The 27,755-nt window shown below is 43.9% G+C and overlaps 1 protein-coding gene across 1 annotated transcript in view; it reads right to left on the reverse strand.

The window, feature by feature from the left end:
• LOC126195769 (transcriptional regulatory protein AlgP-like) overlaps window positions 1–26,802 on the reverse strand; it is a 124,208-nt gene extending 97,406 nt beyond the window's left edge. The window contains exons 1-2 of the mRNA XM_049934401.1: window positions 26,710–26,802; window positions 13,235–13,741 (exon numbers count right to left, since the gene is read on the reverse strand). Of these exons, the coding sequence (XP_049790358.1) occupies window positions 13,235–13,741; window positions 26,710–26,802 (600 nt within the window). The remainder of the gene's footprint in view (window positions 1–13,234; window positions 13,742–26,709) is intronic.
• Between the last annotated feature and the right edge of the window lie 953 nt (window positions 26,803–27,755).

Here is a 27,755-nt window from a genome sequence, read left to right on the forward strand (position 1 = left end):
CCAATGATCTGACTTTCCGTCTGTCAGGAGGTGGTGCCCATTTGGCATCACCAGTGTTCCTCCTTCATGAGAATAACCTTAGGCTTATTAAGCCTCTCCCAACACCTTGGACGACCTCCTCTCGGCCCTCTCACCGGGAGGAGATTATTTTAACTCGGCTGCGTATTGGGCACTGCCTTTTTAGTCATTGTCATTTGATCAGTGGTGCTGCCCCACCACTTTGTACATATTGCGCCCAAATTTTAACTGTCCACCACAACCTGCTGGAATGCCCTTTCCTTTTTTTTTACCAATCGACATTCCAGCGTGGATTTGCCATCTGATTTATCAGCCGTTTTAGCGAATGCCTTGTGGGTGGTCAACTGCATTTCACTTTTTGTCTACTGAAGCAATACGGCAAAGGCCATTTAATTTTTAGTTTTAGATCTCCACTTTTGTATACTGTTTTTTAGTCCTTTTTTCACATACCATTTTTAGCTGTCTTCTAATGTCCATTGAAACTGACGCAGTTGCTTCCTTCGTGAAGTCAGGGAAGCAGCCAACTTTCAGAATGACTCTTGAGATTTTGAGGAGTTCCAGAAAGTAGTCATTGCTTAATGAACTGTTTTTCATCATAAAGGGATCCAGCAGTTTCTGTGGCCAGTTTTTTATTAAACGGTCAGACAAACCATCAGTACCACAAAAGCATGAGATATTTGTTTCTCTGATAATTTTTATAACCTCTGCAGCTGGCGTTGATGTTAATAAGATTGACCTGTCTGATTTTTTTAGCATTATTTCAAAAAGGTTTTTTTGTTGTTTGGTCATTCCTGAAGAAGGAATACTCACATTATTTGTGGCATGTGCATTAAAAAATTTGCTTATTTCTTTATAATCTGATATTCTTTCCCATTCTCACTTAGAAAATAAGGCAGTGGTTGTTTAGGCTTTGTTCTTGTAGTACCACTGACAACTTTCCACACAGCTTTATTTGTGTTGATTGAATTTTTAATGTACTGGTTGACTGAGAGCTTATCTGACTTGGATATCAGTTCCTGAAGAACTTTCTCATATTTTTTGAAATAATTAAGAAAACTGTGGTGTCTGTTACTTTTACTTTCCTTGTACAGTCTTGCTTAGTTGTGTAGGAGCTGAATATTCATTGTGTTATCAACCCTTCATTTTCAGTTTCAGAGTGTCAACAAAATTCTTAGCCTTTTTATGAGTGAGTGTCTTCTTCCAGGTAAACATTTACCAAAGACTGTGTTTTACCAAATCCTTAAATAATTGCTAACTATCAGGATCATAAATGCACCTCCAGTGAATTATTTTGAGTGAGGTGGACATGGAATTTACTTCATATTGTAGGCTTACATCTAACAGGAGGCCTTTGCCATCAGAGAGACCATTTGACAAGTTCTCAAGTTTTATTACTGGGGCAGAGTAGGGATTTACAGTGATAGTGTCAATGGAAGAAAAGAAAGTTGGAGTTAGTCTAGTAGGTTCTTTTAGAGTATTTTCCATTGAGAAAGCTGCTAGTTCTTTTCTTAAATCACTGGCTTCATGTGACACCACTGCTAATTTCCATTAAAATAAAAGTACAGAATAACTTTTTTTCCTTTTTGAAATGTAATAAGTAATTGAGATTACAGACTTTTAGAAAGTGAACAATGTTTCCATCTGTTGATCTGTAGCTGCAAGTAATGACTGTTTGCTGTATTATTCAGTCACCACCCCTTTCAGTGGCTCTGCAATCTCTAGTGCCACGAGATAATTTGGAAAATTAAAAATGAGAGCTCATTAGCCTTCATCCAGTGCTCAGAAAGGAATATAATACCTACAATGGGAAGATTGGACAAGCAATAAGTTTCAAATTCTAGGAAATTATCTCATGGTGCCTTAGGGTCGGCGGGGTGTGCGGGGGGAGGGGGAGGGGGGGAGGGGGAGGAGAAACAAATATTTGCTTGCATATGCTATTCTGATCACTTTTAAGTGATCATTACTTAATGTTGCTTGCTTCATTTTGTGTATTGACATTTGGCATCATGAATTAACATCATTTCCTTGCCTTGGGCTATATGAGTATAACAAGTTACTGTTTTTTTTGCATCTACTTCAATAGGAAGGGACAAAATTTTGTATAAAGGAAACACACATTTGTCTACCACAGGAATTTTGACATATAGCTTATGGTATTGCGAGGAATGAATATATAAAGATCAATTATTTTAGGCACCTGGGGTAACTATTGTAACCTGCAAGTTCTATTAGGAATGATTTGTCTCAAATGTCATCACAAGTTTCCAATATTTAACTAATGGAACATGAGTATAAATGGGGGTTTTAAAATATCCTATTGTATATTTACAGTTAATGTAATTTGCAGGTAATATTTTATAGTTTAACAATGAAAGTAATCAATTTAAATTCTCATCTGGTGCAGTCTTAAACAGTCTGTCTTTCCTTCTCATCCTATTTGGTAGGTCTCCCCTGACCTGTGGTTCTGGGTGCCTTTCTTGAACTGTAATCCTTTTCCTAAATTTCTCAAGTCCTCTTCCTTCACTGCTCTTCCTACAACTTCAACTCTTCCACTGGAAGGAGTTACTACTGGCTTTGAAAGCTTTTATAACTTTAACCTGTGTGTGTGTGTGTGTGTGTGTGTGTGTGTGTGTGTGTGTGTGTGTGTGTGTGTGTGTGTGTGTGTTGTTCTGCCACTGCCTTTAGAGTAGATTTCAGTTTTTAAATATACATCAGTGGTATCAATATAACAGCTCTTTGCAGCATTTGATAAATGATGTTTTTGAATTGTACTGTATGCAGACTGAGCCTTTTCAGTCCTTGACTAATAATCTGTTCACATCCTTCCATAAAACTTACTGTATAATTGACATTTGTTAATGTGGTCCTTGCTATCATTATCTGTTGCCTGGTCAACCTCAACTGGAATACATACGACTGTGAGTCATACCAGTGCTTTCCAAATGCATAAAAAGTGGTTTTTCCAGGGCTCTGACTTCGGGGTCTATTGGTGACAGAAAGTTAGGGTCAAGTGTTTTGCATAGTCCTTGGGCTAGGAAGCATTTGTGTAACTATAACTATCCTGCAGTGCAGGGTCAGTTTTTTCAATATTACACAAGTTTTTCAGGTTAGGAAAATGGAGCAAATAGGTTGGTTGTTTTTGTGTTCAATGTGGTCTACAGTGTGCCTTAAGCAGCTCATGGAGGCATCAGTTAGATCATTTGTGGTTCCTGCAAAGACCCAAAACAAAAACAAAAAAAGTTTCTTAGCATTTGTTTGTCAGCTCTGGATAAATTAAATAACTAACAAGATCAAACTGCTGAAGTTTTGAAATACCCCAAAAATGTGATTTTTGAGTATAAAATTCAAGCCACGGATTCCAAGATGGCTATATACAGGAAATGGCTGTAATTTTTGACACATTCTTAAGATTCCATCCCTGAAAAAAGTTGAAAATTTTATAGGTATATGTAACCATTTCCAAGATACTGTGTTTCAAAGTAAGCCTACCTGTGCTTGTAAAATATGCACATAAAATGCAGTGTGAGGCAAAAAACATTGTTTACAAAGTGAATAAAGTGACTTAGTAATGGAGAAGTGAAGTGTCTGTTGTCATCAGAAGGGTTCTGGAACCTAAACTTGTAATATTTGAGCACATATGAAAGTTTTGTGCATGTAAATTCTGGACTGAGGTGTAAATTTACCTTTGACTTACTCGGTTTCACAAAAGCAAAATCTCAAAATGTTACTGACCCATGAAATACTTGTCATACAAGTGACATTCGTTTCAATAGCAGGGAAAGAATGGAAACAGCAGTTAAATGCTGGAAAAGTAATAAATAATGGATGATATTATACAATGGTTGTGGTATAGAAAGGGTGGAGTGAAATAGGCAATGAGAGTTTGAGAGAAAGAGAGGAAGAAAGTGGGAGTGGAACACACATGACAGTGGCAGAAGAGTGCAAAGAAAATAGTAAAAGACAGTTCCGTTAGGAGAAAAATCCACAGAAGTAGAAATTAGTATGAGTGAGAACCAGTGATAATCGGAGACAGTCAACAACAATGGCAACAAAGAAGAGAGAAGATAACAGTAGTGAGAAGACATTTGCAATTGAAAGGATAGAATGAGACATTAGCAGTAAGAGGGAGGCAGTGGCAGTGAAAGGAGATAACAGCAGGAGGACAGAAGGAAGGGAACTAAGACTATGACACGGGACAGTTAGAGAGATAGAGAGAAAATGACAATGATTGATGGGTATAAGCGACTTGGTGTGATGGCTAGTGAGTGTAAGCAAGTTACAGTTAGGGGAGCTTGTGGGAGTGAGATGTGAGGTGCATGTGAAAAGACAAGGATATGTTCAAATGCCAAAATTTTTGGGAGAATTTTTAAAAGTGGTGCAGAAGATAGAATGTGGCAGCTAGTTCAAAAATGGCTCTGAGCACTATGGGACTCAACTTATGAGGTCATTAGTCCCCTATAACTTATAACTAGTTAAACCTAACTAACCTAAGGACATCACACACATCCATGCCCGAGGCAGGATTCGAACCTGCGACCGTAGCGGTCACACGGTTCCAGACTGCAGCGCCTAGAACCGCACAGCCACTTCGGCCGGCTGTGGCAGCTAGTACCCAACTTTTTAATCAGTTTATTAAACAGGAGCATATTGGCCTTTTTGTGCTCAGATAGGAGCATTTTTCTGTTGGCAAGTGTTTTTGTTGCCCTCGTATTACCCCGGTCTATGCTTCAAAATAAGATGCACCATTTTCATCTAGAACTCCAAATTGAGTTTACATATTACTCAGAGGGAATTCATTGCCCCCCGGTTTCTTAATTTTTCACATGTCTACCTGGTTGTCCAATTATATTTTGTGACTTTCTCTCTTTCCACCAGTGTCATATTGAAGTCTGTTTTGCACCAGCACACTCAAAGGTACTCATGATAATGAAAATGATTCTCCTGACAAGAGTCAACTGCTCTCTTTTGCAAGTACCCCCATGGTTTCAAATTAGTTCCTTAATTTCACCAATTTAAAATTACTTAGGGCACTCTATGATAGGGGGTTATATCAATTTATTTTTCAATATGATACCAATGTACACTAATACATATGTGGGCACACTCAGATAACTTCTTCAAACCATTCAAATAAAAATTCTTTAATTTCAAATCCAACCAAGCATTCACTGCATCATCATTGTAAAATCATTGTCCTTTGAGGTCATTTTCAGGTTTGGAAAAAGAAAAGACTTGTGGAACCAAATCTGGTGAATGTGGCAGATAATGTAAAAATTCAAACCCACCGTCACAGTGTTGCAAGGGCTTCGTGTGCTGATGCATTGTCCTGATGGAAAAGAACTCCATGTGCCAATTTTCCACACATTTTTCCTTTATCTCTTCTCTCAAATGGTGCAGGAGGGTGCAATAGTATGATCCACTGATAGTTGCACACTTTCGCAAGTAATCCGCCATGTTTACCCCTTCTGCATCCCAGAAGACCAATGCCAATCAGTTACTGGCTGATTTTTGCACCTGGAATCTTTTTGGGGTAGGGGATGAAAGATGTTTCCATTGTTGTGACTGCTGTTTTGTCTTGGAATCAAAGTGGTGAACCAACATTTTGTCCATTATCACATTCCTTGCAAGAAAGCTGCCTTCATCCACTTCAGATTGGTGGACGATTTCTTCATAATGCTGCACATGTTCCCACCTCTGATCTGCATTCAAGTCTTCCAGGACCAACTGTGATGAAACTTTGCATTCCCAAAACATGAACAACAATGTTGTGAGCATGCCCATGAAAGATTCCAAATGTGGTTTCAGTGTGCTGCAACGTTGTTCGATGATCCTACAAAATCTTACCATGAATTGCAGTCACTGTTTCATCAGTGGCAATGGCGATAGGTCTTCCACTGCTTATCATGTCTTCAACACTCGTTCTTCAATGTTTGAAGTTGGACACCCAGTTTCTCACTGTTTCATAAGATGGAGCACTGTCCTTACGTATATTCCACATGTCCTCCACAATTTCCTTGGGTGTCACTCCCCTCAAATGAAGATACTCAATCACAGCACAGTTCCTTATTCTCTCAATATTCACCATTTTGCTGACACTAAGATATAAAACACATCCAAGTGGCAAAACTAACAAAGCTGGAGATGTGAAATTTGACTTGCATACCCAGAAAGGGTCACCATAAAAGTAGGTGGTGGTATTTGTGCAAGGCAATATGGTAACTAACTCAGGCTATAAACTTTTTGACAACCCCTCATACATCTTGCTGTAAACACTGATTCCCCTACTGCTGTCGTAGTATGATCCTGGGGCTGAACGGACTAAGATAACTTACAGATCTGGATGATACTCCACAACTGGACCAAAGTAATCCTGAATTCTGTTACGGTTATTCTCACTTCCAGAATGTGCCTCTGCCATCCTGTGACTATAAGAAATCTTTTTAGGTCATTTGTTTGCCCCCATAAGATATTTATTCTCTCATATTAGAATTACTACATTGGATCATTTAATGTGTTTCTCAGTATAAGGGCCTTACAATGACTGATTTCCCTGACCTCCTATGTCACACAGTTTCATCAAATTAAAGAACGTTTGTGCATTTTGGATGCTGTGTAATGTAGCAAGTTGTGGTTCCACTGGCAACTCTCATTTGTGGCTGTTCTGAGGTACCAACTGTAACCTAAGACCTGACACTTTGGACAACATGACTACAGAACTCTCTTCAGATGCAGGGGCAACTGTATTGGGACAGGACAAGAGATTCCCAGTGAGACTGGCCAAGGGCTTATGAAGGTTATGCGTAAAAGACATGAAGATCACAGAACTAATGGCAAAGATAAAAGCTTTCTGTCGTTTAAGCTCAGATTGAGATAAAAAAAATTTAGTTCTGTTGGAGGGGATAAAAAGAATCAAGGTAGAGTTAAAGACAGCAATTTGGATAATTCCCTTATTTTTGAGCAAAAGAATGAATACAGCCTGTTACCTGGTTGAGGGCAGGAAACTGACTGAGCTCTAGAAGAAAGTAGGGTGCAGCATACTATTAAATTTTTATTATGATGCACATCAGAAATGAGGTGAGCAGGAAAAGCTAGATCTCACTGCTAGGTAGCAATCAATTTGGAGGCATACATTTGTGTGCGTTTGAGAGAGAGAGAGAGAGAGAGAGAGAGAGAGAGAGAGAGAGAGAGAGAGAGAGAGAGAGAGAGAGAGAGAGAGAGAGAGAATAAAAGGTGTCTTGTGAACAGAGGTATATTGCAATTGCACCTTTGGTTAAAATCGCTGTATGCAAGGTAACATAGCTTAAACAATGTTCATACATCTGATCTGACATAACGTGAACCCAGTTTGACAGTTGAATGACAGTTCTAAAATTGACTGGCCTAACACACATCTTCAAGACAGGATGCTGTAGCACAGAATAATGTAATGCTCTGCAGGCACTGTGCTGTGAGTTGTCCTGAGGCTGCAAGTACTATTCTGTCTTGAACAAGTGTGGTGTCCATCCCTATCAGTTTACATACATGAAAAATAACAAAACTTCTGACCAGTCTACAAGCCTAATTCCATTAATATGTATATGTTGGGTAACACATAACATTACCAAAGTTATCTAAATATTTCATTCAAATACACCGCCTTAAGACAAGTCCAGATAAATGAATCATTATACACAAAAGAAACTTATTTGAGTAAGCTGTGATGCATCGGATTGTTACAGGCCCCAATAGTCAGTCCAGCGTAAGGAAAGTACTTGTAGTTTGGAATGCTTTGGACAGTTTAAAAAAAAATCAGAATGATGGCCTTCAACAGAGTAATAGCAACACACAGGCTTCTCTGTAAAGACGTTCACATGTTTGACTCATTTGATCTCGTGAGGTAGGTGGGTGAAGCAGCAGCACCCTGTGCACAGCATTTGTCCACAATCCAATCCAATCCAGCATTTTACCTGTGACCCTGCTTGCACATACATCTGCATCTGACACATACATACCCCCCATTTCCCCCCTCCCTCCACTCTATGTCTACCTCTACCTCTACCTCTACCTCTACCCCTACCTCCACCTCCCACACTTCGACCACCTTACACTCAAACCTCTACATGTACATTTCTTCCACAACACCTCCTTTCCCTCTCTCCATGTCATCCCCCCTGCCGCTGCCTGCCCATGTACTGCCCCTCCAGCAGCCAAAGAATTGAATAAAGAGACTGATACTACACAGACATGACATGCCAGCTGTGCTATCTGCCCACATCTCAGCCTCAGTGTCAGCTAGGGGTTTCTAACACCCACACTGCAAATACCTGTGAGGCTTGTTGTTGGTGTGCCAAATGTGGTTGGAACTGATCCAGGGGTTTTGGACATCATGTAAGTTTGCAGCATGTTGCCTTATCTTTGACTGAGAATGCGTATTGGCGATACAAACCTAACTCAGTCTGCAGCCTAGTTAGTGGTCACATTTGAAGCCACCAAACTTGCCAATAAGTCAAGCTGTTGAGCTAGTTCAGTGGTAAATATAAGTACACACTTCTGACCTTGAAATGGTCATCTAAATCCAGTTGGTTCTCATAATGAAGTAGAATTTCAAGATAAGAAAGCTGACAATACATGTAGATACATACAGAAACCCAGTTGATAAATTATTCAGTGCGCACACATTAATCGGTCAAGTTGTATGTTCACAAGAAGCTAGTTACATTCAGATTTTCCTAATTTTTTTTTTTTGGTTGGAGTCGGAGAACTATTATAAAGCAGAGAGACTTATTATATCTCCAATGAGATTGGAATAGACAGCTGAAACAACATTCTTCTCATAGAGCAGACAGCCACCAAAACAACTGCACGCCAAAGTGCTGAACTGAAAGGCCAACAGGTTCTGTCTCTATTTCTATGATCATGATTAGGGACTAATGCATATTTAAGAATATTCCTTGTACTGAAAATTGAAAAAACACCGGTGGTTACACTGTAAACATTACAAATAGATAAACTAAATTGTTTTTGATTATTATATGCTGTAAAACAATTTCTGATCAGGTTAATTTCATTGGCTCTGTCCCAAAAAAGAAGGAATGCAAATGAAAAGACAGCACATGACAGCAGACAGAATGCGATTTTCTGCAGAGAAATTTTTTAAGCCATGAAGAACACACATCTTCAAATCCAGAAAATGGACTGTGCAGGTCAACTGTGCATAATGACAAAAAAGTTTGGTTCAAGAAGCCATTCAGAAATGAAACCAGTAAATTTGTGCAGTCCAGTTTCATGCCAGCATCTGTTATGATGAAAGAATGAGGGGGAGTTGCCGTTAGAAAATGTAAAATGGATCACAGAACACTGACACAAACTTCTAGAATATGCCATTTGTAAGCAGAACTGCCATTCGCTCTATGGTGTGGGGAAGTGGTTGTAAAATTCTAATTATTCCCTCAAAAACTATACTCTTCTTGGTTCTATATTTACCACATTGAGTCTGAAGAAGACACAATAGCTTTAGTGTCTTAATCAGCTCTACCAGTGTCATTCCTACTATTATTGCTCATCTCTTTTGACTTATTGATCACTGAAAGTGCAAACAACATGTTCAGCATCTGAAGCAGCAGCATCTTACTTACTTGGAATCCATTCGCCTGCAGAATTTTCTTCTCCGACATCCGTAGTTTCAACAGTAGACAATTACTTTATGGTATAGTCTTCTTTGATTTGTCACTTAATCTGCTGTATTCGGATTCAGAGAATCCTTGTATACTGTCCACAAGAGTAGCCAGCAACAATTTGGCTATGTTGTTGTAACGAATTTGTACATACACAATTGTGCATGTACAGTAACTTACTTGGGTTACAGTGCTGAACTGATTATAGAACAAGGCTTTTTTTTGTGTTTAGTCAGAAAGGTTGATGCAACATATTTTTTCGAATTACATATTCCTTGACAGATACCTCAGTTGTAGAAGTCTGCATTTTGATCATTCAGAAAACGTTCCACCCTAAAAATTGACTCCATTCCATTTGAAAAATCGCTGCCACCCAATGGTTTCTATGTCAGGAAAAAATCACTAAGCGGAGAATATGAGGATGAGGCAAAATTTGTTAGCTGAAAGAGACGACATGTCTGTTCTGTACAGAATGAGCTGATACATTGTCATTGAGCAAAAATATGACCTCATTAAGCTTCTTGTGACACTTCACCCTGACAGCCTCGCATTACCTCATTTGGAGATTTCACCAGTATGTGGAGGTTTTCTCCTTATCGTTATAATCTGATAGCAACACACAATGGCACTTCCAAAGAACACTCTGCATCAACTTACCTGATGATGTTTGCATCTTTGCTTGTTTTATTGGTGATGAATCCATGTTTACCCTGCTTTCTATGCTCCTTACTTTTGGGGTAATGACTGGAAGTAGTGCAATATGCCTTCACCATGCACCATGCACTGTGTGGTGGTGTGTGGATTATGTGCTTCAGTTTGGTGGGCTTTTTCAGTAAGTGTTCTTCACACTATAGCAGCCAGAGACTGTGTGTGTGTGTGTGTGTGTGTGTGTGTGTGTGTGTGTGTGTGTGTGTGTGTGTGTGCGCGCGCGCTCTATGTGGGCTAATATAATGTGTTCTAATACAATTTCTCAGGTCCTGAAATGAGATCCATTGTATGTAAAATTTTGTTCTCCACATCTAGAACAGCTTTTTGCCACCCTCCCAATATCTGCAATATTCTTGTCAGACCCTGTGCTCCTTTTGCACCCATCTCCCTACCCAATGGCTCCTACCCTTCAACTGCCCCAATGCAAGATGTACCATACCACATGCACCCTCCTACCATCAACTGTTCCAGCCGACACATGTCATACACAAACTGTTACGTAAACACTGTTCGGCCTTTTATCAACAAATTATCAATTAGGATTAATGGGAGTAGGTAGAGGGTGTATACTGACAACACACAATATAGTGTTGCAGAGCATGTGCTAGAACATCACAGTTGTGACCTTGGTGCCTGTTTCACCACATGTACTGTTCCGAATCTTCCCCCAAGCAACAGTTTCTCAGATTTCTGGAGGGGGAAACTAGTGCCAAAACATGTCCTTGGTTCTTACCACCCACCTGGCATTAATTTACGTTAATTTCTTCTGTCTTGGCATTTCTTCACAGTAAGTTCTCCTTCTGTCACTCAGTTTTAGTTGTCTACATCTTTCATTGTCTTACCTGTCTATTTTTCACTGCACCATCTGACCTCTGTTACATACAATCCACTTATCTTTTCACTCTTATTAACTCATGTGTGATGTTTAATCAGTAATCTGCATCTTGCATATTATCCAGTCTTCCACCTTTCAGCTCCAAAATTTTTAAATCTCATACAATGCAGTCCCCAGCAATCAGTCTTTCCTTCTCACCCTGTGTGATAAGTCTCTCCTGACCCACAGTTCCAGTTCACCTTCCCAAAATCTACCTTTTTTCTAGACCTCTCCTCCCCTGTGGGTTCGAGGGTTAGAATAGGCCCGCGGTATTCCTGCCTGTCGTAAGAGGCGACTAAAAGGAGTCCCAACTGTTTCGGCCTTTAATGTGATGGTCCCCATTGGGGGTTTGACCTCCTTTTTTCCAAATTCAACAGAAGTACGAGCCTTTTGGGGAAGGTCACCTTACGTGGTGCACCATGCATCCTCTGTGCCCTAAGACCTTCGCAGTCGTTATCGTCTTGGCGTCGTAACTGCACCCTACATCCCTCATTTTGGGCTTACACAGCTGATGGATTGTGTAAGTTACGCCCTTAGTGAGTCACCATCTACACCCACGATCACTATGGACTACCCATGGCACCCAAAATCCAGCACGGTAGCCAGCCCGTTGTGGTGGGGTCGTCATGTACCCTCTAGGTTGTAGCCCCCTGACAACACAGGGATCGTACTGCCGATGCCTGAGCTGACACCTCCCCACGTAAGCCAAGGAGTAGATGCCCGTCTGTCTGGGGCATCAGGACTCCTGGCAACAGCCATCCTGCCAGGTGGCCTTTGCTGTGGCTGGGTGGCGCCCGTGGGGTGAGCCCCTGGTCGGAGTGGGGGCATCGGGGCGGATACCCCACAACGAAGCGGGTAAAGTCTCAATCCGGTGGTCGCACGACCACCAACGTCTCTAAGCGCGGTAAAGTCGACTTTAATGCTGTGGCATATGACCCCAAATCGTTCCCTTCCCTAGCCACGCCCTGGGAGGGACGCAGGGCTGCAGACAGACAGGAGCCATATTCACCGCGATACCTTGTGTGCAGCAGAACTGATGGGGATTCATTTTTGGGGACGAAGCCTCTGTTCTTTGTGACCCAACTTGAAGATAAGTTTGGGGAAGTGGCTTCTCTTTCCAAAATGCGGAGCGAGGCCATTTTGATACAAGCAGCTTCCTCTGCACAGTCAAAGGCGTTACTCACCTGTGTGAAGCTTGGTGACATACCCATCACCGTCACTCCCCATAAGTCACTAAATTTGGTCCAGGGGATTATCTTTCATAAAGATCTTCTGCTACAGTCTGATGACGAGCTACGGGAGAACTTGGCACGATGAGGTGTACACTTTGTTCGTCGTGTCTTTAGGGGACCCAAGGATAATAGGATCGCTACTGGTGCTTTCATCCTGGCCTTTGAGGGCGACTGCTTGCCTGAGAAGGTCAAGGTCATGATCTACCGTTGTGATGTCAAGCTCTATGTCCCACCCCCTATGCGATGCTTCCAGTGCTGGAAATTTGGACACATGTCCTCCAGATGCACTGCCAGCCCCACGTGTCGAGATTGTGGACGACCTTCTCATCCCAATGCTCCGTGTGCTCCGCCTCCCACCTGCGTTAACTGTGGGGAGCATCATTCTCCCTGCTCACCAGACTGTGCAGTCTACCAACGAGAGCGGAAGATACAAGAAATTAAGACCCTGGACCGTTTAACTCACCAAGAGGCGAGGAAGAAATTAGAACCGCTCAACCCCACACCTATGTTGAGGAGTTATGCTGCTGTAACACTGCCGCCACCAGTTCCTGCAAAGATTCCTCTCACAGTTGGTCCACCGAACAGTCACGTTACACCTGCCCCACCACAGGTGGGGGCCACTCTCTCTTCCACTGCTCCCTACACACCCAGTTTGGGAGCAGTGCGCCCCGAACAACTGGGGACGTCAGTCCCCACCTCTCAGCCGGAGAGGCGACAGCCCTCTCGGGCTTCTCAGCCGGAGAGGCGACAGCCCTCTCGGGCTTCTCAGCCGGAGAGGCGACAGCCCTCTCGGGCTTCTCAGCCGGAGAGGCGACAGCCCTCTCGGGCTTCTCAGCCGGAGAGGCGACAGCCCTCTCGGGCTTCTCAGCCGGAGAGGCGACAGCCCTCTCGGGCTTCTCAGCCGGAGAGGCGACAGCCCTCTCGGGCTTCTCAGCCGGAGAGGCGACAGCCCTCTCGGGCTTCTCAGCCGGAGAGGCGACAGCCCTCTCGGGCTTCTCAGCCGGAGAGGCGACAGCCCTCTCGGGCTTCTCAGCCGGAGAGGCGACAGCCCTCTCGGGCTTCTCAGCCGGAGAGGCGACAGCCCTCTCGGGCTTCTCAGCCGGAGAGGCGACAGCCCTCTCGGGCTTCTCAGCCGGAGAGGCGACAGCCCTCTCGGGCTTCTCAGCCGGAGAGGCGACAGCCCTCTCGGGCTTCTCAGCCGGAGAGGCGACAGCCCTCTCGGGCTTCTCAGCCGGAGAGGCGACAGCCCTCTCGGGCTTCTCAGCCGGAGAGGCGACAGCCCTCTCGGGCTTCTCAGCCGGGGACGCTCGGGCCTCCTCCAGCCTCACTTGTTCGGAAGGGATCCCTTGGGGGAGTCTCTTCCAAGGAGTTCCACAGTGTCTAACAAGACACTAGCCAGTGGCTGAAGAAGCCACCAGCTGCTGGTCGAAGGGCTTCACACGCTTCGTCTGTTCCTGATAATGCGTCAGGAAAGCCCTCCCAGCATGTAAACCCTCCTCCAAAAAACAAGAGAGAGAAGAGGAAGCTCTCTAAGAAGCCTAAGGACCCAGTGGTTCCAGCGCCACCGCTTCCTGTCAGCTCAGCCTCTGAGGATGAGGTCGAGCTCTTTGCGTCCCCTGATGACCTAGATCTCGCCGTCTTCTCAGAAACGAAGGACGTAGCGACGTCCAACTCTGTCAATGGCAGCATGTGACCCTGCGAAGTAATTTGATTTTTCAGTGCCTGCATGCCCCTACAGGACACGCTTTGTACAATCCTCCAGTGGAATTGTGGCGGTTATTTTAGCCATCTACCCGAGTTACGTCAGCTTCTAAGCATAACACCTGCTTTCTGCATTGCCCCCCAGGAAACCTGGTTCCCGGCAATGCGGACCCCTGTCCTTCGTGGATACAGGGGTTATTACTGCAACTGTAGCAGTTACAATTGTATGTCAGGTGGAGCCTGCGTGTATGTCCTTACCTCTGTATATAGTGCTCCTGTGCCCCTTCAAACATCATCGGAAGCTGTGGCTGTCCGCGTAATGACTACCCTGGACATAACCGTCTGCAGTGTCTATCTCCCTCCAGGTGGTACAGTCTCCCTGACCGAATTGGCTGCACTTGTCACCCAACTTCCCACGCCTTTTCTTCTCCTGGGGGATTTTAACGCCCACAATCCCCTGTGGGGTGGAACGAAGATTACTGGCCGAGGCAGAGATGTCGAGAATCTCCTCTCCCAACTCGACCTCTGCCTCTTAAACACTGGCGCCGCCACACATTTCAGTGTGGTGCATGGCACGTTCTCGGCCATAGATCTGTCGTTTTGCAGTCCAGGGCTTGTACCATCGGTCCACTGGAGAGTCCATGACGACTTGTGTGGTAGTGACCATTTTCCAATCTTCCTTTCACTACCCCAGTGTCGCTCCCATGAACACTTGCCTAGATGGGCATTTAGCAAGGCAAACTGGGAAACGTTCTCCTCTGCTGCCACTGTTGACTCTCTCCCCCACGGTACCATCGATGTGGCGGTTGAGACACTGACTGCAGTGATTGCTTCCGCTGCGGAACATCCCATTCCTCGTTCGTTAGGGTGGCCCCGGCGAAAGTCAGTGCCTTGGTGGTCTCCAGAGGTCGCTGAAGCCATTAAAGAACGTCAGTGGGCTCTTTAGCGACATAAGCGGCACCCATCTTTGGAGAACCTCATTTTTTTCAAACGTCTCCGTGCTCAGGCACGGCGGCTCATCAAAAGGCGGAAACAGGAGTGCTGGGAGAGGTACATTTCCACTATTGGCTCCCGTACTTCACCCTCCCAGGTGTGGATGAAGATTCGGTGCATCTTTGGATTGCAGCACTCTACAGGTGTCGCAGGGCTTACCCTCAACGGGGCGGTATCCACCGATGCTGATGCAATCGCCGAGCATTTCGCACAGCACTATGTTCGGGCCTCTGCGTCGGGGAATTACCCGCCTGCGTTTCGCGCGCTCAAACGCTGGGAGGAAGGCACACTGCTTTCTTTTGCTTCTCGCCACCCTGAGGCGTATAATGCCCCATTCAGTTTGTGGGAACTCCAGAGCGCCCTGGCATAGTGCCCCGATACAGCCTCTGGGCCAGATGGCATCCACAATCAGATGCTCAAACACCTGTCCCCGGACAATCAGCGGTGTGTTCTTGCCGTGTTCAACCGCATATGGGGCGATGGTGTCTTTCCGTCGCAGTGGCGGGAGAGTACCGTCATTCCGGTGCTGAAGCCTGGTAAGGACCCGCTTAATGTGGATAGCTATCGGCCCATCAGCTTGACAAATACTCTGTGCAAGCTATTGGAACGCATGGTGAGTCGACGGCTGTGTTGGCTGCTCGAGTCTCGGGGTCTTCTGGCTCCGTGCCAGAGCGGCTTCCGTCAGGGCCGTTCCACCGCCGATACTTTGGTCTTTCTTGAGTCTGCAATCCGCACTGCTTTTTCCAGGCGCCAACACCTCATCTCCGTCTTTTTCGATCTCTCCAGAGCATATGACACGACGTGGCGGCACCATATTCTCGCCACGTTGCACGGGTGGGGTCTCTGGGGCTCTCTCCCCATTTTTATTCAGAATTTTTTATCTATTCGGACATTCCGCGTTTTAATTGGCATATCCCATAGTTCACTTCATATCCAGGAGAACGGCATTCCACAGGGCTCTGTATTGAGCGTGCCCCTTTTCCTTGTGGCCATTAGTGGCCTTGCAGCAGCAGTAGGGTCGTCTGTCTCACCCACGTTATATGCTGACGATTTCTGCATCTTTTTCAGCTCCTCCACCATTAGTGTTGCAGAACGTCGGTTGCAGGGAGCCATACGCAAGGCGCAGGCGTGGGCCCTAGCCCATGGGTTTCAATTTTCTCCTGCGAAGACTTGTGTTATGCACTTTTGTCGGCGTCGCACTGTCCATCCCCACCCTGAGCTCTATCTTCAGGATGCCATGCTCAGGGTTGTTGACACTTACCGTTTTCTGGGATTGCTGTTCGATGCCCGGCTTACTTGGCTTCCACATATTCGTCACCTCAAGCGTCAGTGCTGGCGGCATCTGAATGCCCTCCGCTGCCTCAGCAACACAACGTGGGGTGCAGATCGTAATACGCTGCTGCAGCTCTACAATGCCCTCGTGCTGTCTCGACTGGATTATGGGAGTGTGGCGTATGGCTCAGCGTCGCCCTCAGCGTTGCAACTGCTGGACCCAGTTCACCACTGTGGGATTCGACAGGCGACAGGAGCATTCTGCACCAGCCCTGTTAATAGCCTCCTTGCTGAGGCTGGGATTCCTCCACTTCGTATTCGGCGTCAACAGCTGTTAGCCAACTATGTTGCCCACGTCCATTGTTCGCCCCGTCACCCTAACTATCGTCTCCTTTTCGCTAATGCGGCAGCCCATCTCCCACACCGGCGGCCGTGATCAGGCCATACGATTGGGATCTGTGTTTGGTCGTTCCTTAATGAACTCGAGTGTTTGCCTCTTCCATCTGCTTTCCAGGTCCGCCCACATACACCACCTTGGTGTATTCGTCGGCCGCAGCTTCGGCTGGAACTTTCCCGATGGCCAAAAGATTCAGTTCCTCCTGCAGTCTTGCGCCACCAGTTCCTTGCTCTCCTAGGCGCATACCATGCCTCAGAGGTTATCTATACTGATGGCTCGATGGTTGATGGCCGTGTGGGGTACGCTTACGCTCATGCGGACTATGTCGACCAGCGCTCCTTGCCGGAAGGCTGCAGTGTTTACACCGCAGAACTGACAGCCATTTTTCGTGCCCTTGAGCATGTTCGTACCAGCACTGGAGAGTCTTTTGTCATTTGCAGTGACTCGCTCAGTGGTCTGCAGGCTCTTGACCAGTGCTACCCACGCCATCCCATTGTTGGTGCCATCCAGGGGTCCATTCACACTCTTGAACAGCGTGGTTGTTCGGTGGTGTTCATATGGACCCCGGGACACTTTGGGATCGCGGGAAACGAACTTGCCGACAAGTTAACCAAAGAGGCTACCCGCAAACTGCCATTGGAGATTGGCCTCCCGTCAACTGATCTCCGAACGGTTTTGCACCGTCGGGTCTTTGGGTTGTGGGGAGACGAATGGCGCACTCTGTCTGCACCCAACAAGCTGCGGCATGTAAAGGAGACCACGAGTGTGTGGGGTTCCTTCATGCGGGCCTCTCGCAGGGATTCTGTTGTTCTGTGTAGGCTCCACATTGGCCACTCTTGGCTGACGCATGGTCATCTGCTGCGTCGAGCGGACCCCCCTCATTGTCGTTGTGGTGCGAATATGACGGTGGTCCATATATTGTTGGACTGTCCTCTTTTAATCGCCCTCAGGCGAACTTTCAATCTCCAGTGTGATTTATTATCTCTTTTAGGTGAGAATGTCTCTATGGCAGATCGTGTTTCAAGTTTTATTCGAGCAAGTGGCTTTTATAGGTCCCTCTAATTTTATTGCGTCACCCTCTTTTGAGCTGTATATTTTACTTAGTTTTGTGTTGTCATCAGACTCCACCCTAAACTTTCAGGCTGGGGGTTTTAACATGTTGCAGTGTGGCTGGCTCATCCTATTATTATCGTGATCTGCCAGCCTCATTCCTCTGCTGTACAGTTTTACTTCCTTCTGCCTTTCTTCTCTGTGTTGTTTTTGTTGCTGTGCTCCATTTTCCATGTTTCTTTATTATTGACCTTGGGGATTTTCTTCCCCTGGAATTTTTATCTTGTGCTTCGAATGACTAATGGATGGTTTCCCTGTGCTCTGTGTGTTTATGAAACAAGGGACCGATGACCTCTGCAGTTTGGTCCCTTTAATCCTCAAACCAACCAACCAACTTTCTAGACCTCTCTAGTCCTTTCCCTTAAGCCATCTTCCTTCCCCTTAAACTGTTCTGCCTGAAGGAGGAGCTACTGGCTTCAAAAGCTTGCCTAATTACAACCTTCTTTTATGTGCATTTTCTGCCACCACTTGATTAGTAGATTTATATCTATGTAATTAGATCGTCATTTTCATACTGTGTGAAAGTTATTTGTTGCTAGCCAACCATTCAGGTCATGGATTACACCTGTTTCTTATAGAATCAATTTTTATTCTAGGTTTTAATGGGACTCCATATATGGCAGTACAGATTCCTTGACATACTGGTATTATAGTGGTCAAAAGCCTTTAGCCAGTACACTGTCACCTAGGTAGCACACAATAGTGTTTTCTGATTTACACAGTAACATTTGGCAACTGCCTCTTAAGTCTCCTTCCTATTCATCAGGGCAGTGTGCAAATTCCTCCTTAGGGTGGAGAATACTTACATAAAACAAATGAAGAAGGATGAAAACACAGTCTTATTACTTCTAGAACATACACATCCCTGGAGATAACATATTTTATGGGACTGACAGTGAGTGCTGGATCTTCCTATAATAGTTGTATAAATCATTTAACTCCAGTGAGTACATGTTTCATTGTAGTTTCACCTTATATTTCGAAATATTTATTTTCTACATGGTTGTTTTTTCACTGAAGATGCAGCTGGAAGTGTTCTGAAACTGATAGTGTCTAAGAATAAAAGGGTTTCACAGCTTAAGCAGTTTCATTTCTCAACATGGTTTGTCAAGGCTATGGTCTACATCTACATCCACATCCATACTCCGCAAGCCACCTGACGGTGTGTGGCGGAGGGTACCCTGAGTACCTCTATCGGTTCTCCCTTCTATTCCAGTCTCGTATTGTTCATGGAAAGGAGGATTGTCGGTATGCTTCTGTGTGGGCTCTAATCTCTCTGATTTTATACTCATGGTCTCTTCACGAGATATACGTAGGAGGGAGCAATATACTGCTTGACTCCTTGGTGAAGGTATGTTCTCGAAACTTCAACAAAAGCCCGTACCGAGCTACTGAGCGTCTCTCCTGCAGAGTCTTCCACTGGAGTTTATCTATCATCTCCGTAACGCTTTCACAATTACTAAATGATCCTGTAACGAAGCGCGCTGCTCTCAGTTGGATCTTCTCTATCTCTTCTATCAACCCTATCTGGTACGGATCCCACACTGCTGAGCAGTATTCAAGCAGTGGACAAACAAGCGTACTGTATCCTACTTCCTTTGTTTTCAGATTGCATTTCCTTAGGATTCTTCCAATGAGTCTGTCTGGCATCTGCTTTACCGACGATCAACTTTATATGATCATTCCATTTTAGATCACTCCTAATGTGTACTCCCAGATAATTTATGGAATTAACTGCTTCCAGTTGCTGACCTGCTATTTTGTAGCTAAATGATAAGGGTTCTTTCTTTCTATGTATTTGCAGCACATTACACTTGTCTACATTGAGATTCAATTGCTATTCCCTGCACCATGCGTCAATTCGCTGCAGATCCTCCTGCATTTCAGTAAAATTTTCCATTGTTACAACATCTCGATAAACCACAGCATCATCTGCAAAAAGCCTCAGTGAACTTCAGATGTCATCCAGATTGTAAAGGTTTTAAACAAAAAACTCAGAAAGTGTCTGTGGCATCTGATGATTGCATCCTGTGATGACACAATGTCATACACTTCCACTAAATTTCGGGTTGTAGCAACATTGTCCTCCTTTAAATGCAGAAAATGCTACACAATTTATCAGGCCTGCAGAGATTTGCCTGGAGACAATCCAACAGTTATTATGTAATTTTATTTTTTCAAGGTGGTGATTAAAATGTCATGACTGCCTCTTCTGTGCTGGTGTCAGATACTGCTCCCTAACAAATCTTTACTAATGTACCTATGGCAGCTGACATATTAGGGTTCAGTTTCTACTGTTACCTCATCCAATGTGCACTTTTCTGACAACATAATGCAGTACTAAAACTGATAATAGTGCCATACTTGGCAAAAATAAAAAGAAAAAGACAAAGAAAAAGAAAAAGAAAAGAACCTAGGTTTTTGAGTTGTACATTTCTTCTTCCTTGGAGTAGGAAATATTGGTTAGTGAAGGTTGAGGAAAATGGGGCATCTCACTCAGATCGCAGACTGAGTGGACTGTGCTGTGAGGAGAAAGTGTCACAAAGTTTGGTTTGGTTCCATTTTTTACATGTTCTGTGGATAAATTTTGCGAGAGCTTGTCATGCTTGTGTTGGTTCAAGGTGATGGTGGTAGTGTTTGGAATTTAATGCAGGACTTTCACACAAATGTCTGCAAGACCTTCATGCCTCCACCTCTTCTCTCCTCGCCGGCCAAATACTAACATTGAAGTTCTTCTCCACCACCAGGATTCAAACCAGCAAACCTTAGCATTGAGCTCCTACACAGATGTGCATTAGCTTTCTTGTCTACAAATCGGATAATATTCTTACTACACGTGTCTGTGAAATACATTGTGTATTGCATAGAACTGACCCAGAAAATTATTTCATTTGACACCAGTGAATGGAAGCAGGTGATGAAAGCTTCACAAAATTAGCTTACTTCACAAAAGTCTGAAATGATGCAGAGAGCAAAGTTTCTGAAACTGAGGGTTACTGAACATCTATAACATGTGATTTCCAGTTAAAATTAAAAGGGCACTGAGGAATTTTCAACAGCTGGTGGTGCAGGTTATCTTGCCTGATGTCCCATATTCTTGATTGCTATGATGTTCTTAACTTGTACATAACTGAATGAATTGTACCTTTTATAAGCTATGTGATAGGCTTTTACTACAAATCAGTTAGTGATACCTTTTAACATTTCATTTATGGGACATGGTGTTGTAGCTTGGATTATGACTTTTGCATCATACAAAAACAGTACTCTTTCTGCTTTACCAGTGTAAAGTGGAAGATCAGTTACATGAAACAAGAACAGGAGTGGTTCTGCAGTTGAATCCTACAGGACAACAGTAGCAATTTGTCCCCTCTCCACTCAAGATGCTATCATGATGAATCTTCTATCTGACACAGTACTTTGCATCCTTTTGGTTAAGTAAGAAGTGGACCACTTACTCATTGTACCTCAAAAGCATCTCAGTTCCTCATGTTGTTGTTGTTGTTGTTTTCATTGTTCTTCTTCTTGTTCTTGAGTCCGAAGACTGGTTTGTTACAGCTCTCGATGTTAATGCAACCTACATCCTTCTGAATATGCTTGCATTCATCACTTAATTCTTGGTTCCCTCCCCAGATTATTACCAGCCCCCTCCCCCTTGCTTCCCTCCCCACCATACTGGAGACACCTTGATGACCCCAAATGTGTCCTATCAACTCATCCCTTCTTTTGGTCCAGTTGAGCCCCAAATTTGTCTCCCCAAATATGTTCAGTACCACCTTATTAGTTACATCATCCACCCACCTAGTCTTCAACATTTTCTGTAGGACCACATTTCATAAGCTTATCTTCTCTTTTTTTTCCCAACTGTTGATGGTCAATATTTCACTTCCATACATGGCTGCACTCCAGACAAATAGTTCCAGGAAAGACTTCCTCACATTTAAAGCTATGTTCAATGTTAACAAATTTCTCTGAAATGCTCTTCTTGCCATTGCCAGTCTACATTTCATATATTTTGTATCCTCTCTACTTTGGCCACCATTAGTTACTTTGCTATCAAAATGGAAAACTCATGGAGTACTACAGGTGCCTCACATCCTAATCTGATTCCCTTAGCATCACCTGATTTAATTCAACTACCGTATCTACTCAAATCCAAGCCGCACTCGAATCTAAGCCGCACCTGAAATTTGTGACTCTAAATTCAAGGGGAGAGAAAAGTTTTAAGCCGCACCTCGAAATCGAAACAGAGTTGGTCCATTGAAATATGAGACAATTTAGTACGAATGAATGACGATACAGCTATAGTAGTTTGGTTCGAGTTGTAAGCTTAGCAGTTAAGCTTTACCAGGTAGCCATTGCTTTGCGTCAGGCGCTCCGTCTGTATTTATATGGGTACCTTTCCTTTTTCACATGCTTCGTCTGGTTTGAATTGATTGCTTATTTTACTTTGATCTGATAAGTGCCGTTCTTTGTTATATGTGTTTACTTCACTTTAAGCTGAAAATGCATTACTGTACTTTGTCGTGCATTGTTTGTCACTTCTGATAAGAGTATTTACGGCCTGTCGCCGCTCGCAGCATGGCTTGCTATTGCGCACGCTACAGCCACTTACAATAAAAACAAGAAAGAGAGAGAGAAGAATCATCTCATTAGCGAAACAATGGCAAGAAACTGCTATTTGTTGGTACTTAACACTGCTGCCTTCTTTGATAATGATCAACAAGAACCAAATAATAGACTGCGTATGATAAAAGATGTTCTGAACGAGAGTTTAGCTAAAATTTTTCGCCGTTTCAAAATCTTTGCAGATGCCTCTTTAGTACATTGCATTCTGCACAGAAATTAGAGGCATCTTAGATTTAAAATCTAGTCAATTGCTGTGCTTCATTTCTAACTGTATCACTATTAGGCATAAGAAGAATAAGAGTTTCATGACATTATATATTCTTTCACGTTTGCTGTTGTCTCACTCTAGTTTCGTAGTTTATTAGACAGACAGGATTTAAATGAGATAACAGCAAACACAAAAGAATATGTGACAAAATGTTTATATTTGTATTATTCTTATGGTGAAGAGAATACTGCATGTGATTCACAATTCATGGAAGTTCCTATTAGCAACCATCTCTTCTCACAGGTAGGAAAAAATTCAGAACGTAAGAGTTAGCCATATTGACAAACATCCCAAACAGTCTTGCCAGTCGGATTTTCGTAGTACATTGAAATGCTGCTACATTCGAAGATGAACAATACAGAATTTGTATCTATTTCATTGGATAATGTATGAAAATGCAGTGGTCGCAACTCGGGGTGGAGAAAAAAGCTCGTCTTCCACCGTTTTATTTTTTTTTAATTTATTTACTGACGCAGAGATTTGTGCCTGCAGAGCGTGCCTGAGTAGCGCTACATACATTCAACGCAGAAGTTAGTTGTAGCGGCACCTACCAATATTTTTCCAAATTTCCGCTTACTTTGCACTCAATTCTAAGCCGCAGCTGGTTTTTTGGATTACAAAAACCGGAAAAAAGGTGCGGCTTCGATTCGAGTAAATACGCTACATCCCATTGTCCTTGTTTTGCTTTTGTTGTGTTCATCTCATATCTTCCTTTCAAGACGGTGTCCATTCTGTTCAGCTGCTCTCCCAAGTCCTTTGCTGTCTGACCCAATTATAATGTCATTGGCAAACCTCAGATTTACTCTCCTTGAACCTTAATTCATATTCCTAATATTTCTTTGATTTCCTTTACTGGTCATTCAATATACACACTGTATAACATCAGAGATTGGCTACAATTCTGCCTCATTCCTTCTCAACTACTCCTTGTCTTTCATGCTCCTTGACTATAGCTTTTCACTCCTTGTACTTTACCCCTGATGTTGTTGGAATTCCAACGAGAGTTTCCCAGTCAATATTGTCGAAAGCTTTCTCTTAGTTTATAAATGCTATGAACATAGATTTGCCTTTTCTTAATCCATCTTCTAAGGTAAGTCATAGGGTCAGTATTGCCTCATGTGTCCCTACAGTTCTCTAGAATCCAAACTCATCTTCCACGAGGTCAGCTACTACTAGATTTTCCATTCTTTGGGAAATAATTCATGCCTCATCCAGATAACAATAAAAATAAAAATAGTGCAAATGAATTTCTCATTCAGGCATTATAATACATAGTCAGTGAAGTTGGTATTGTATATGGCACTTTCAGTGGGGAGTCCATCCTAAAAGAAAAAAGGCAACCAAAATAGAAACTTTTGTTTGCAGTTTATATAAATCTTCAAACTGCTGTTAAGTGCATGGCACAGGATACTTAGCATTGTAATATATTAAGTTTTCTTGCCATTCAAATCATATCTGAAGTTCAGGTAGACTGACCACTTAAATGGCTCTGGAGTTTAATTAAACTAATCTTGCTTTTGCAATCCCTCCTGGTGTGGTACATAGAGGGATCAGGAATATCCCCATATTCTTCACTTAATTCTGGACCTGAAAACTTCATAATTAGGCAGTTATGGGGTGAATCTAGCAATTTGTGTGACGCTATCCAGTAAGTCAAACTAACCTGAAAAAATACCTGCTATTATCTTTGTATACATTCCATATCCCATGTTAATCCTATTTGGTAAGAGTCCCACACAAATGAGCAGTATTCGGACTTGAGATGGACTAATCAATCGTACAGTGTCTCTTTTGCAGACAGACTCCATTTTCCTAGTACCCACTCAATGAAGTGACATGTATCATGTGCCTTACTTATTATTAAGCCTAATGCCCATTCCACTTCATACCCCCAATGAACTGCTACACTCAGATATTTTGTCTGAGTAAACTGAAGGCTGTTTTCTGTAGTGAATGTCACAGTCATAGGATACAACATTTTGTTTTGTGCAGGACACTGTTTTACATTTCTGGACCTTCGTTACAAGTTACCTGTTGTTGCAATGCTCTGAAATCTTGCCAAGATATTTCTGGATATTTGTGCAGTTTTCTCCAGACAGTACTTACAGATAACTGCACCATCAGGTTACTAGTTCTAATGTCTTCCATGTCATCCATACACAATACAAGCAGCAACAGACCCAACACACTTCCCTGGGGAAAGCCTGAAGTTCCTTATAATTCTGTTGATGTGACTCTCCATTCCACATAACATGCTCCTTCTTTCCTACCTACATATCATCAATGCGGAAACAAGTTTTGTTTAATAACACCCACTGTCACACTTTAATTAATAAACATTCATGGTGTAGAGTGTCAGATGCTTTTCAGAACTAGAGATACACTGCATCTACATCTACAATTACATCTACATGGTTACTCTGTAATTCACACTTAAGTGCCTGGCAGAAGGTTCATCGAACCATTTTCATACTACTTCTCCGCCATTCCACTCTCGAATGGCGCTTGGGAAAAAGGAACATAAATCTTTCCATTAGAGCTCTGATTTCTCTTATTTTATTATGATGATTGTTTCTCCCTATGTAGGTGGGTGTCAACAAAATATTTACGTAATTCGGAAGAGAGAGTTTGTAATTGAAATTTTGTAAACAGATCTCGCCGTGAAGAAAACCGCCCATGTTTCAGTGACTGCCACCCCAACTCGCATAGCATATCAGTGACACTCTCATCACTATTGCATGATAACTAAAAACAAGCTGCCCTTCTTTGTGTTTTTTTTATGTCTTCCATCAATCCTACCTGGTAAGGATCCCATACTGCTCGGCAATATTCTAGCAGAGGACAGACAAGTGTAATGTAGGTTTGTTGCATGTCCTAAGTGTTCTGCCAGCAAAGCGCATCTTTGTTTCACCTTCCCCACAATATTATCTATTTGGTATTTCCAATTTAAGTTGCTCGTAATTGCCATAGTCCCTGGCCTTCAGGACGCAATGTAACAAAAGGAGAAATTGACGTTATCCCCATCAACCAGTGTCCATATAATGATGGTGCTGAGTTCATGCTCTTTGAACTCAAACATGACATATCCCAGTGTTCTACAACAGATGGGTATTAGTAGATTGGATATACGTTTTGTAGGTCGCATATGCTACCCTTCTCAAGACAAATTTTACCTGTGCTTTCTTTCACTAGCTGATTACATGTTTTTTGTTCAAGGGATCTACAGTATATAACAACTAAAACAGGAGCTTACTCAGTTGTGAATTTTGTACCAAATCTTACAAGGATTCCACTGAGTTCTGGAGTTTTGTTTGGTTTACTACCCATTTCCCATTCCTTTCATGCGTAAGTCTCTGGATACTAATGTTGGTGCTACTAACAGTGTTCATGTATGAACAGAATTAACATTGGTTTTGTGGCAAGTCTTTCAATAAAGTTTGACTGTGGTAGTTTTTGATGGCAGCATGTCTCTGTTTCTAGCTCTAAGCTTTGTTCTACATGTTTTTATGCAGTAATCTGTTAATTTTGAAGTCTTCCTACAGCGACGCCATACCATCAAGCCCCCCCTGCGGGTCTGTGGGTTAGAATAGGCCCAAGGTATTCCTGCCTGTCGTAAGAGGCGACTAAAAGGAGTCCATCCCCCTCAAGTGGGTAGTTAGCGCCTGTGTCTGGAGACGGACGGTTCCAGACCTATATTTGTGGTCTTTTTGATTTTTCACTTCTCGTTTCTTCCTTCCTTTGGTTGGTTCCTTTCTTTGTTCTTCTCCATCTGACTGTCTTCCTTACTCTTTCCCTTGCCTCCTTCTCCTTGCCTCCTTCTCCTTGCCTCCTTCTCCTTGCCTCCTTCTCCTTGCCTCCTTCTCCTTGCCTCCTTCTCCTTGCCTCCTTCTCCTTGCCTCCTTCTCCTTCTCATTGCCTCCTTCTCCTTGCCTCGTTCTCCTTCTCATTGCCTCCTTCTCCTTGCCTCCTTCTCCTTCTCATTGCCTCCTTCTCCTTGCCTCCTTCTCCTTGCCTCCTTCTCCTTGCCTCCTCCTTCTCCCTGCCTCCTCCTTCTCCCTGCCTCCTCCTTCTCCCTGCCTCCTCCTTCTCCCTGCCTCCTCCTTCTCCCTGCCGCCTCCTTCTCCCTGCCGCCTCCTTCTCCCTGCCGCCTCCTTCTCCCTGCCGCCTCCTTCTCCCTGCCGCCTCCTTCTCCCTGCCGCCTCCTTCTCCCTGCCGCCTCCTTCTCCCTGCCGCCTCCTTCTCCCTGCCGCCTCCTTCTCCCTGCCGCCTCCTTCTCCCTGCCGCCTCCTTCTCCCTGCCGCCTCCTTCTCCCTGCCTCCTCCTTCTCCCTGCCTCCTTCTCCTTGCCTTCTCTGGTCTCCACCTCGGCGTTTGAGACAGTCTGTCCTCTCTCTCTTCCTTTTCCTCTTCTTCCTTTCTCCCTGTGCGCGCCTGAAGGCCGACCCATGCGTTCGCACGCATAGCCAGTGAGGGGGTAACGCGTAATTCCCCGCCCTGGGTAGACAAGTAAGGCACGCACGTACCCCCTGGTAAAGGCCAGGCCCGGGGAGGGGTGATTGCCTGAGGTGTAAACATTCACCTAAGGCGGGAGTGCCCTCTGAGAGGGTCCCCATAAGGAAGGAGCGCGCCATCGGAGACCCTGGCAATCATGGGGGATTCCTCCGCAATGGATTTCTCTTCTTCTCTCTAGACTTCTGCCCCCAAACGGAAACATGACCAGCCACCAGTGACAAAAGTACTACCGCCTGCCCCACAGTTCCTCGTCGTTTCTCGATCTGCGGACGGAAAGGATTTCTCCTCTGTCAACCCTTTCGTTATCCAGAAGGGCGTAGATGCCATAGCCGGATCTGTCAAGTCGTGTACCATGTTGCGTAATGGTACCTTGTTATTAGAAACTGAGA

The sequence above is a fragment of the Schistocerca nitens genome, chromosome 7, assembly GCF_023898315.1.
Source record: "Schistocerca nitens isolate TAMUIC-IGC-003100 chromosome 7, iqSchNite1.1, whole genome shotgun sequence".
In the NCBI taxonomy this organism is placed as follows: domain Eukaryota; kingdom Metazoa; phylum Arthropoda; class Insecta; order Orthoptera; family Acrididae; genus Schistocerca; species Schistocerca nitens.